Source organism: Cavia porcellus, unplaced genomic scaffold (assembly GCF_034190915.1).
Source record: "Cavia porcellus strain 051 isolate PalLab524CR breed Dunkin Hartley unplaced genomic scaffold, mCavPor4.1 scaffold_27, whole genome shotgun sequence".
NCBI classification, from domain to species: Eukaryota; Metazoa; Chordata; class Mammalia; order Rodentia; family Caviidae; genus Cavia; species Cavia porcellus.
This window is the reverse complement of record NW_026947510.1, coordinates 31,037,044-31,049,902: the sequence shown is the minus strand read 5'-3', so window position 1 is coordinate 31,049,902 and position 12,859 is coordinate 31,037,044. Positions and strand designations below refer to the sequence as shown.

Sequence of the window (12,859 nt, the reverse complement as noted above, 5' to 3'; positions counted from 1 at the left end):
ATAGACTAGCATATTAACTATTCTTTTCAAATTACTTATTGGAGAACAAAACATTATTGGATATCTTTTTCTTGAGAAAGTCAACTACTGCTTTACTTAATTATTAATAAAGTTTGTTAGTAAATAGTTCATATTTGTAGTCAGATGTCTTTATGGATTCTGAATTCAACCTAAAAATTACTTTCTAAGCAACTTCTCTAAGTTTTTCCTGATTTCTTTAAATTTAACTTATGAGTGACAATTTGTTTAAACTAAACTATCAACAACAAAAATGATGAAGGCTCAAGGGCTTAGTTACTTCTGATCCAGTTTCTCAATATTCTTTCTGTTTTCTGGGTGAGAGATTAAATATATACACCTTAGACATTTTAGTGTCACAACATGGTTTCTGCTTCATTTGTTCTTTACTTTGTGGGCCTCACTCTCATGTCTAAATGGGAAAATAATGTAAATTGAGAGATTTAAATGAATACTGAAAAGATTTCATTCTTTGACAACTGTTAATCATTGATATTATTATGCAGGTACAGAAATATTCTAAGTGATGAAAAATGAAAACTAAGCCTAACTTTTTTGTTACTTGAAGCTTAATTCACTGGAACTATATAGATCATAGAAAAGAGGAAAATAATTTATAGATAGGTGCACAGATGAATGGTAGATCAATAGATGTGCTTTGATATCAAAGGCATCAAAGGATCAGAATTCTGATGTTCCTCTCAAAGGTTGGAAAATTCTGAACTGACACTGAAAATTCTTGCTGAATTTATTACCAAACACTTTCTCCTGTGGTTCCAATTTTAACATCAAGTTTCCATCCACTTCCCCTATGAACCAGCTCTGGAAAAAGAAATGCTTTAACAATAGAATCTCTAGCATATCATTCACAGAGTCTATGCCTGGAACAAGGACGATCATTGTGTCTTTACTGCACACAGGATTTGTGCGTCTGGGTGGAAGTAATGGACTCTGTTCTGGAAGAGTGGAAGTGAACTCTGGAAGAGGCTGGATTCTGGTGTCTGATGTGAACTTCACGTTCCCCACTGCCCAAGTCATCTGTGCAAATCTGGGGTGTGGTAAGGCTGTGTCTGTTCTTGGAAATGTGTCCAGAAATACCAGTGAACAGGTATGGAATGAAGTGTTCCAGTGTGAGGGACAGGAGCCCGAGCTCCGGTTGTGTCCCAGAGTGCCCTGTCCCGGAGGCAGCTGCCAGCATGGTAGAGGTGTTGCAGTTGTCTGCACAGGTGAGACTCACAAACAGCAGAACTTAAACCACTCTGCATAGTCTTAAAATATCATATCTACCATATTCTTTTGTCCTCCTTCTTCTTGTTCTTCCTTTTCTTCTTTTTCTTCCTCTTCATTTTACTCCTCCTCTTCCTATTCTTCTTCATCATGCTTTTCTTCCTGATCTTTATTCACTTCCTCCCACATTTCCCCTTTCATCCTTCTCTTCCTTGTCTGTTACTCTGCTTTGTGCTCCTGCTCTGCTTCCTCTTTGCTGTGTAAAATGACCAATTTTGTTTAAGACAACTTTATATTTCCAAGTATTCTATTACACTTTTTGATTTTCATCATTCTTGTGAAATTTTTATTTGACTTATCATTACATTCAGGAGAGCTAAGTTCCCAGAGCAGGGAATGGGGGAGGATAAAGAAAATAAAGATAAAGACAGAAAGCTGAAAACAGGTTGAACCCTTCCTCTGGGTGGCAGGCAGAAACTGCTCAACCTCAATGACTTTAGTATACGTTTTTAATGTGATGCTCACTTGCTCAATTAGCTTGCTTGTTTTGTCCTGAGGTGGAACATCTGTTCTCCCTGGCCCTCCATGACCCTAGACCATTCCTTAAGTGCTCTGTACCCTTAAGGTGTTCCTCAAGTTGTTTAGCTAATATTGATCCAATGGCAAATCATAGATGGGTGTTTGCGGGACTAAACTATGGTCAGCCAATATGCTTAAAAGTATAGTATTTATCAAATGAGAAAACATTCTTTTTTTAGCTCAACTAAAACTTTGATGATTTTATCTTTAACAAAAAAGCATCTCTTTGTAAGTTTTGGTATTTATTTCATTTATTTGCAGTCTTATCTTTGTTATTTCTTGCCTACTACTAATTTTTAGTTCACTTTTTTCTTATTTTAAATGTTCCTTTATTCTTTTTGTTTTTTTGAATGCTTTAGTAGGTTGTTTAAAGTATTTCTTCTTTAATTGAAATTGCATATTGCTATAAACTTCCCTCATAGAACTATATATGTTGCATCCTGTAAGTTTTAAATTGTGTTGCTCTTTCACATTTCAAATGTTTAAAACAAAAATGTTCTTTGAGTGAGTTGGATCATTTTCTCCTTGAGTTCCTGAAGTTGAAGCCTCTTTCCCATTTTCTCCTATTTCAACTGAACAGTGCTTTCTTACTCTTGTTAGAGTTCAGCTCCTTTTATATAAAAGTCCTCAAGCTAAAATGTTTTTTTTTCCCAGTCAAAGATTCCATCTATACGACATTATTTTCTTTAAATTTCTACCAGATCTACTGGTTGTTCAGGAAAACATTTTAGAACAGTAAAACATACTGTTGCTGTTGTGATTGCTGCTTTTATTTTGTTTTGTCTTTATTTGTCTTCTCTTGTTTTGAAACAGGATCTTACTCTGTCATTTAAGCTGGGATTGAACACATCACAGAACCCAGGCTGGCCTTAAACAGTACAATTTTTCTGTCTCCACATCCAAGGTCCTGGGATATAGCTGTGTGCTGCCACATCAGTTAGAAACACATTGTTCAAACTCTGTATGTTTATGCTATTTCCAAATTTCTTTAGTTTGTTTATTTCTAGTTTTTTAATCACTGGATCAGAAAAGAGACATGATATGACTATGATATTTTTGAATATCTTGTTTTGGATTGTGGCATAGTATATATCCTGTGTTAAAGGATGCTTGTAGCTGACTTGTGTATTCTGCTCTTATATGAAAGATTCTGTATGTAAGTGTCCAGTCAATTTGACATAGAATAAAAGTGAAATCTATTTTTTTCTTTGTTGATTTTTTTTTGCCCAGATGATCTTTCTAAAGTGATTTTGAAGTTCTTGTTCTATTACCGTATAGTTTGTGTGTTCCTTTAGGTTAATCTTTGTCTTGCTGTAGTGACCTTACTATGATTATATGACCAACTTGTATGGCTCTCTGTATTCTTTTTCACATTAAATGTATTTTATTTAATATAAAATTGTTACACCTCTTTTTCAGTTTCTATTTACATGGAATATCTTTTTTTTCCATTTATTCACTTTCAGCCTCAATTTATCCTTAAAGTTGAAGTCTCCTTTGTGTAGTATATAGTTTTATAATGTTACTTTATCCACTTGTAATTTTTATTTTGCATATTCCTTAACAAATTATTACATTTATTATTTATGTGTTCTATCTTGGAATATTTCCCCTTAGGATATGTGATTAATGATATTAATTATGCTATTAAAATATTTTGAAGATTTTGGCACACTTCTTACATTGTTCTAGAGGTGTATGTATATGAATATATATATATATATATATATATATATATATATAATTTTATTTAAAGAGAAAGGACAGCAAAACAGAAACAAGGTAGAAATAATACAGAATTTCAAAAACTAATGAACACTAAGAAATTACTAATTGATAAATTACATATTATCATCTTAGAAATCGTTGTTCAAGTTACAAAATTAGAGCATAAAAAGTGGCCATTCAAGCAGTGAGAGTGCAAACAGTTCCCTTCAAAGATCCAACAAAAACTTAGTAATTTGGTTATCTACCTTACACACTTAAACATACATGCTGTTATATCCCTTAGAGCACTTTCTTCCCCTCTCTTTTTTATAGTACATGTTTTTTGATCCATTCTGTCAACCTATTTCTTTTGATAGGTGAATTGAGGCCGCTTACATGTATGGATATAACTGATATGTACTGACTCGACTTTGCCATGTTATCTTTCAGTTGTTTGCTTTCTGCTTTTCCCACTTTTTTAATTGCTTGTCCTACCTGGTGGTTTTTCTCTGTTGTTTTTCTGTGGATTCTGGTCATCTTTATCTCTATCTGGCATGTGTTTCAACACTCTTTCTAAGGTTGGTTTGTTGGACATGAATTTCTTCAGTTGTTGTTTGTTACGGAAGTGTCTCACTTCTCCATTATACTTGAATGAAAGTTTTTGCTGCATACATCAATCTGGGTTGAAAGTTGTTTTCATTCAGGGCTTGAAATACCTTACTTCATGATCGTCTTGACTTGAGGGTTTGTGCTAAAAGTCTGCTGTGATCCTGAGTTTCCCTTGATAGGTGAACAATTTTATATTAAATAAAATACATTTAAAGAGGTGATGATTATGGTTTGAACGATGTAGAAGGTTTATAAAATGAAGGTTTATAAAACCTTCCCATGAGAGGTGTAACAATTTTATATTAAATAAAATACATTTAAGCAGGTGAACTGTGTCTTTTCTCTAACATCCTTTAGTATTCTGTTTTTATGCTGCAGGTCTGGGATCTTAACTATTGTATATCTGGGTGTAGATTTATGTACGTATGACTGTCTGGCATTCTATATGCCTCACTTATCTGCATATCAGATTTTTCTCTTGTTTAGGAAATTTTCTGCTATTACTTCAGAGAAGAGTTTACTGATGTCATTAGTGGTGACTCCTGCATCTTCACTGAGGCCTGTTAGTCTTAGACTGTTTCATTTGGCATCATCTTGAAGCTGCTTGATGGTCATTTCATGCTGCTTATTAATTTTTAAAAGTTTTATCCTTTCCTAATCGCTAACTGCGATCTTGTCCTCAAGGTCTGAAATTTTCTCCTCAGCTTCATTTAAACAGTTTTTCCCACTTTCAATAGATTTTTTTGTGTCTTGGATGTCTCTTTGAGTTTGTTTCATGGATTCTGCTTGTTTTCTATATTGTTCATCGAGGTTTCAATAAGTTTCCAATGTTCCTGTACTTTTTTATCTATTTCTTCTCTTGCTATGTTGAGCAAATCTTTTACTAAGCTTGTTATTTCTGTCTTTATATAAGACATTATTTCTTATTTGTTTTCATCTATAGCCTCGTGAATTTGTTTATTTTATTTTATTTGCTGTCTTTTCAGAGATTTCCAGTATGTGACTTTTGAAGTCCTCTATTTCAATGTCTCCTCTACTTGTTCCTGATGGACTAGATGTTTGAGAATGCACTTTGCTTTTTCATTTTGCCATCTTCCCCTTTCAGGTTAATATTTGGTCTTTCAGTCCCACTAGTCTCAACTGTTGATAGTGTGTATCTTAGGGTCCTACTGTGAGGTTGATGTTTGTACAATTGCTGGGCCTCACAATGAAGGTCAATCATCTAAATTCCCCCTGCAGGGCCTGATGAGTGATTCCTATATTCTTCCTATTAAATTATACTATCAAAATATTCTGAAGTTTTGTGCAGACTTCTTATATTGTCGTGGCTCGGTGTGCATGTGTGTGTGTGTGTGTGTGTAGAAATGTTTTTATATTACACATTAGTTATTTTCTTTCCATAAAAAGAGTTCTTTATGATGGATTTGGCATTATTGAGTTCTCTCAGATTTTTTTTTAAAGTCTTTTTCTAGCTCATTTTCTCCCTCTTCTTCTCTACATTTTATTATACTTAGTTTAGGTTTCCTGATAATGTCTTTTAATTCCAATAGAAATTGTTCCCTGTTTCTCATTCTTCTTTTTCTTTTTCTACAGTGACTAGATAATTGTGTGTTCTGTTTTCAATCTCTGATTCTTTCAATTGATCACTCCAATTGTTGAAGCATTCTACTGCAATTTCTCATTCACTGTTACGTTCTTTTCATCTAAGATTTCCTTTAGTATTTATTATCTTTACTTTTTTGCCAAATTTCTTACTTTGTTACGATTTCTGGACATAATGTAATTATTTTATATATTTGAGAAGTTTAAAAATGATTACTCTGAATATTTTCTTTGACATTTTGTAAACCTTCATATTTTTTCTTTTGTTTTGTTTTTGGTAATGGAGATTTAATTCATGATTGCACGCTTGCAAGGCAGACACTTAGACCAATGAGCTAAGTCCTCCGTCCCAGTTATCAACTTCTACATCGTTCAAACCATAATCATCATATTGTAAAAAAATCTTTTAGTTTCCTGCTCTCACTGAAATTTTATATTATTTGAGCAACATAGCTCCATTTCTCTCATTCTTGATTTCCTGTAAATACTGAACACCATGATTATATTCTTTTCTATTGTAAATCTATTTTTAAGTGAAATAAAAATATCTGCGCTATTTTCTTTCCTAAGAAATCCCACAACTCCGTCTGGTGAACACAGAGAGTCATTGTGAAGGAAATGTAGAAATCTTTCATCATGGCTCTTGGGGCACCATCTGTGATGACAGCTGGGACCTGAGTGATGCCCAAGTGGTGTGCAGACAGCTGAACTGTGGAGAAGCCCTCAGTGCCACGTTCTCTGCTCACTTTGGGCAAGGATCAGGGCCCATCTGGCTGGATGAGGTAAACTGCACAGGAGAGGAGTCCCATGTGTTGGAGTGCCTCTATAAAGACTGGAGGAACAATGACTGTGAGCATGAAGAAGATGCTGGAGTCATTTGCTCAGGTATGATCAGTATACTGTCCACTGGCTAGGAAAAGAATGAAGAGCACCAGGGACTTCTGATCCCTGGTGTGTAGGAGGTGGATGTGCTTTAGAGTTCTTAGAAGTCTGTCCATACACCCTGAATTCTCAAAGATGCTGAGGATGAAGAAACATATTTAATTTATACTTACAAATCTAAATTGATTTCATTTCCTTCTTTAGGGGTCTTATATGGTCTTATAGTAATCTTTTAGTGGTTATCACATTGGCAATATGTTGGTCGCACCGTATTCTAGAAATATTCTGATTAGAAGCAAGCATCCCGACTTTTCTTTTTAGTCACTTACTTATAATTCAAATCAATTGCAAATCTTCAATCCCAGCCCATTTGTAATACTAAGCCTGCCATGTAAAAGGACATTTTCTAAGTTACATTTTCCTAACTGAAACTGAGTTTCTCAAACAAAACATTACTGTATCCCAAAAAATTAGTAAGAGATCAGAATAAAGGTTAAGACACAGATAAAATCAGAGTTGAGGCATAGTACAAGAGACTCAGAGTTCATTAGAAGCAGATCACTCACAGCTACTGAAGAATAATGCAGCCTAACTGGGCCACAGAGGAAGAAATGAAAATATGATGTAGATGAAAGATACTGAACAACATGACACTCATCCTTATCTACTGAATCCCTACAATATTGAACTATATAATTCTAACCATGAATCAATAAAAGCAAATTTTTCTCTAGGCATAGCTCCCTATTCAGCTTAGAGATGCAAAATATAGAGGATATTTTTGTGAGTCTTGCAGTGTAAGATTTTTCTGTGGTTGAGGATGCTGTTAGTCTTGCATATGAATTATGTTTAGAAATGAAGGCTACCTGAAATATGACATAGAAGAAATAATTACAGAAAAGTCTGATAAATAATATATATTGAATGTGAAATGAAGAGCAAATGCATAGTTATGTGGGGTATGGAGGTGTAATTTGGTAGCACTTAACAGGGACTCTCTAGTTAAAGTTTCAAATCATATTCTTTAAGTTTGAAACCTGGACCACGTGGTTTTTTATTGTTATTGTAATTGTATTGCTATTGTATTGTATTGTATTGTATTGTATTGTATTGTATTGTATTGTATTGTAATTGTATTGTAATTGTTGTTGTTGTTTTCTTTGTGCTTCACATAAAGCCAACTTTATGGATACTTGTTACTATGTTCTACCAGAGATAAATGTGAGTATTCTCCGTGCAAGCAAAAGCAATGGCCAGTTATTTTTTAACAAAAGAAGAATAAAAACAATGACACAGAATTTCAAAGTAAAGCAAAAAGAAATTAATACTAGTTAATGTATTGCATATTGTTATCTTCAACGTAGTTGTTCAGAATATAAGGTTAGGCATGAAAAAATGATCAAACAGAAACTTTTCTTTTTGATGAACTAAGAGATATTAGCAGTATAGTTATCTATCTTGTGCATATGGTAGTATAGCTATCTATCTTGCATATATATGTAGTTATCTATCTTGCATATATTTTATATTATAGTTATCTATACAATATAAATAATGTATATTTATATATTGCATATATGTAATCATTTTCCTTCTTTTTTTCCTTTCCCCTATCTAATTGTTCTTTACTTTTAAGCACTTTTTTTCTCTTTCATTATCACAATATCTATTGTACCTTTTGGTTCTTATTTGCTCTTTCACTCTTTTATACTAGTGAGACAATATGGCATTATACGTGAGTTATTCCACATATGCATGTAGACTCAAGTTGCCTTTATTTACCTGTAAAGAACCGTTTATTCTTTTTAGCTGAGTAATACTCCATTGTATAAAAATACATCTTATTTATCCTTTCTGCAATTGATGGGAATTTGGGTTGTTTTCAAGATTCAGCTTTATAAAATGCACTTCTATAAACATGGGTGCACATACGTCATTGTGCCATGATGTTTTCATTTCTTCTGGGAAAATACCCAGGAAGGGAATACCTTTATTGAACAGGACCTCTAATCTTAGTTTTCTGAGGAATCTTCACATTGATTTCCACAGAGGTCTACATTCACACTAAGAGTGGAGAAAGTTTATTTTCCCACCAGAATTTGTTACTAGTTGATGTCTTGATCTTTGCCAGTCTTTCTGGAGATGGAATCTCAGTGTTGTTTTAATTTGCATTTCTTTAATAACCAATGATGTCAAACATTTCTTCATATATTTACTTGTCTTTTGTATTTCTTAATCTCAAAAGTGCATGTTCATCTCAGAGCCTGTTTTTGGTTTGGGCCTCTGAATTTGGGGGTATGGGGTTTTTTCAATTCTTTATATGTTCTGGATAAGAGTCCTTTTAGGGACAGTTAGTTAAATTTTATTTTCCATTCTGTGGGACTTTTTTCATTCTGTTGGTTAATTTCTTTTGTTCTGCAAAATCATTTTAGTAATATGAGATCCCAGTTGTTGATACCTTGAAGTAATTTCCATGCAGTCTGTGTTTTGTTCATGAAATCTTTGCCTACCCTAAGTCTTCAAGATTTCTACCTACCTGGTCTTCCAGTACATTTATTGTTTCTGTTTTAAAATTTAAATCTTTGATATGTTTTGACTTTAGCTTAGTGTATGATGGTAGACGTGAGTGTAGTTTAGTCTTTGGCATATGGAAAGCCATTTTTTTTTTCTTTTTCCTTTTTATCAGTACCAGAGATCGAATTTACAACTGGCTTGCCAGGCAGGAGCTTATACCCCTGAGCTAAATCCCCAGCCCCAGAAAGCCATTTTTCTAGTATCATTTATTAAAGAGGCTATCAGTCTTCCAGTAAAGAGGTGCCTTTATCAAAGATAAAGTGGCTGAGTGTATTTGTAGTGGTGCTTGCATCTTCCAATCTGTTCCACTGATCCTAAGGTCTATTTTTCTTTCTTTCTTTCTTTCTTTCTTTCTTTCTTTCTTTCTTTCTTTCTTTCTTTCTTTCTTTGACAATACCTTGCTGATTTTATTAGAGTAGCTTTGTAGTGCAATTTCAAGTCAGGGATTGTGATATCTCGTGCTTTGCCTTTGTTGTCCAGGATTGCCTTTGCTTTTCTACATCTCTTCCATTTCTAAATGAATTTTAGGAATGCTTTTGCTAGATCTGTGAGGTATGCTAATGGCCTATTGATTGAGATTGTATTAATCTATGTTATAGTTTTGGAAGTATGGCCATTTTCACTATATTGGATCTTCTTACTCAAGAGCAAGGGACATATTTCCATTTTCCGACATCCTCTTCAAGCTCCTTTATTAGAGTGCTCTAACTTTCATTATATAGAACTTTTACATCTTTGTTAGATTGATTCCTAAGTATTTCATTTTGGGGATGCTACTGTGAAAGGTGTTATTTCAATAATTTCGCTCTCACTTAATTTGTTGTTTCATGTAAGAATGCTATTGATTTTTGAGTGTGGAATTTGTATTCAGTTAGGCAACTGAATTTGCTTATTAACTCTAGTAGTCTTTTTGTGGCATCTTCTTTGTATGTCATCTGCAAATAATGATATCTTAATTATTATATTTGATATGATTATATCTTTGATATACTGATTCTTCCTTTCTTATTCCTGTTTCTTTTATTTCTCTCTGTTGTCTAATTGCCATGGTTAGCATTTTCGGAACTACACGGAATAGAGATAGTGATAATGGACATCCTTGTCTTGTTCCTGATTTTAGAGTGAAAGTTTTCAGTTTTTGTTCATTTAGTATGATGTTGGCTATTGGTTAGTCATAGAAAATTTTTATCAGATTGACTTGTGACAATCTATTGTAATATTTTTATCATGAATGAGTGTTGGAGTTTATCAAATGATTTCTCTGCATCTACTGAAATAATCATATGATTTTTGTATTTGGCTTTCTTGATTTAGTATATCATGCGTATTGAATTGCATATTTTGATCCATATCTGCATTCCTGGAGTGAATCTCCCTTATTCATGGTGTATAACCTACTTGATAATTTTCTGCCTTCTGTTTGGTGGTATTTCATCGAGAATTGTTACATCTGTATTCATTAGAGATATTGGTCTGAAATTTTCCTTTTAGAGTGCATCTTTTTCTGGTCATGGAATCAGTGTAATATGTTCTTTTAATAATGACTTAGAATTGCTTCATTTTCAATTTCTTTAAAGTGTTTGAGGAGTATTGTGTTAAGTCATCTCTAAATTTCATATAGAATTCAGCTGTGAATCCATCAGGGCATGTGTATTTCTTAGTTGGTAATATTTTAATTATGTTTTGGTTTCTGAAATTATTATTGGGTTATTCAAAATTTTCATGTCTTGATTCAGTTTTGGTAATTCATATATTTCTAAATATCTGCCAATTTCTCCTGTATTTTCCAGCCTATGCAAATAAAAATTTTCAAAGTAGGAGTTAATGATTTTCTAAGTTTCCAAGTGGATCTATAGCAATTTGACACTTTTGTTTCTTCATTGCATGAATGTCAGTTTTTTCTTTCATTTTATTGTAACATCAACTAGGAGTTTATCAACTTTGCTTATTCTTTCAAAGAACTAACTCAATTCATTAATTATTAGTCTCTATTATGTTCATTTCTATTTTTATAATTTAGAGAGAAAAAACAAATAGAATAAAAGAGTAGAAATAATACAGAATTAAAAAAAACAGAAATGACTAGTCAAAAAATAACAGTAAGAAATCACTAGTTGATAAATTACATATTGTTATCTTAGAAGTAGTTGTTCAAGTTACAAAATGAAGGCATAAAAATCAACAGATCATCAAACAATGACAGTGCAAACTATTCTGTTTGATGAACTAATAAAATCTTAGTACTATTGTTATCTATCTTGCATACTTAAACTTATATACATTTATATACTTTAGAGCACTTTATTTTCCTTTCATTATTATAATATCTATTATAAATTTTGGATCTTATTACTCTTTCAGTTTTTATTATTATTTTTGTACTAGAGAGACTGTCATATTTGCTCTGATCTTTATAATATTCTCCATTTCATGAGTTTTTGTCTTGACCTGCTCTTTTTCTAGAAGTTTGAGATGTAGGATTAGGTTGTTTATTTTTGTTCATTTTGTTTCCTTGATATGAGAATTCACTGCTAGATATATTTTCCTCTTAGAACTACTTTCATTACATTCCACAGGTTCTGATATGTTTTGTATATGCATTTTCATTGAATTGTAGAAATTTCTTAATTTCTTCTTTCATTTCCCTTGTAACTCATTGGTTGTTCAAGAGGTTCTTATTTAATTTCCATGGTTTATGTAGGTTTTATAGTTTCTTTTACCATTAAATTTCAATTTCAGTGTACTACAGTCAGACAATATGCATGGAACAATTTCAAACCCTTTTAATTTACTTAAGAATGTTCTATGGGATAATATATGGTCTATTTTACAGAATGTCCAATGTTCAGCTGAGATAAATGTGTATTCAGATATTGTTGAGTGGAATACTCTCTCACCATCTAAGCATATTTATTTGTTCATATACTTGATTCAGTTCTGTTATTCCTTTGCTGAAGTTTTGTCTAGTTGATCTGTCTCTTTGAGGCAATGGGTATTACGGTTCCCTGATACAATTGTGTTGTGAAATTTATTTTTATTTCAAAGTGAATAAAACAAAAAAAAAAAAGCAAATCAGAGCAAAACAATGCAAGTAATACAGGATTTCAAAAACAAGACAATAGGAAATCAACAGTGACTACCATATTGGCTCCTGTTATCTCCAAAATAGTTGTCCATATCTTCATGTACAATAAAACACAACAGTGTAAAATCAATCAAAACAAAAGAATGAGAGTAATACTGCCCTTCAAAACCATACACTAGGAAATCGATAATGGCTACAATATGGTCTCTTTTTCTCTTCAAAATGACTATTCATAGCCTCACACATATTGAAATCAAATAATAGAAAACAGACTAAAACCAATCCGAACAAAGAATAAAATGATTATTAGGCTTCAAAATAAAATGATAGGAAATCAGCAGTGGTTACCATGAGGTATGTTTTCTTCAATGCATTTGTTCATACCTTCACACATAATATAATCAATTCTTGTAAACTCTTTTGAAGTTCCAGGCACTTATAAGCCTATACATGTATAGCTATCTTTTCTGTATTAAAGTTGAAAACAAAACAAAACAAAAACAGTATAAGAAAAACAAGAAACAAAAGAGACGAATAAATAAAAATAACAAAGAGCCCAAAACAAAAACAATGTAG

The 12,859-nt window shown here is 32.6% G+C and overlaps 1 protein-coding gene across 2 annotated transcripts in view; it reads left to right on the top strand.

The window, feature by feature from the left end:
* The window catches only part of LOC100733221 (antigen WC1.1-like), a 100,142-nt gene that overhangs the window by 53,549 nt on the left and 33,734 nt on the right, over positions 1-12,859 (top strand). For both annotated transcript variants that reach the window (XM_023564920.2, XM_063238126.1), the window contains exons 5-6: positions 939-1,244; positions 6,313-6,627. In XM_023564920.2, the coding sequence (XP_023420688.2) occupies positions 939-1,244; positions 6,313-6,627 (621 nt within the window). The remainder of the gene's footprint in view (positions 1-938; positions 1,245-6,312; positions 6,628-12,859) is intronic.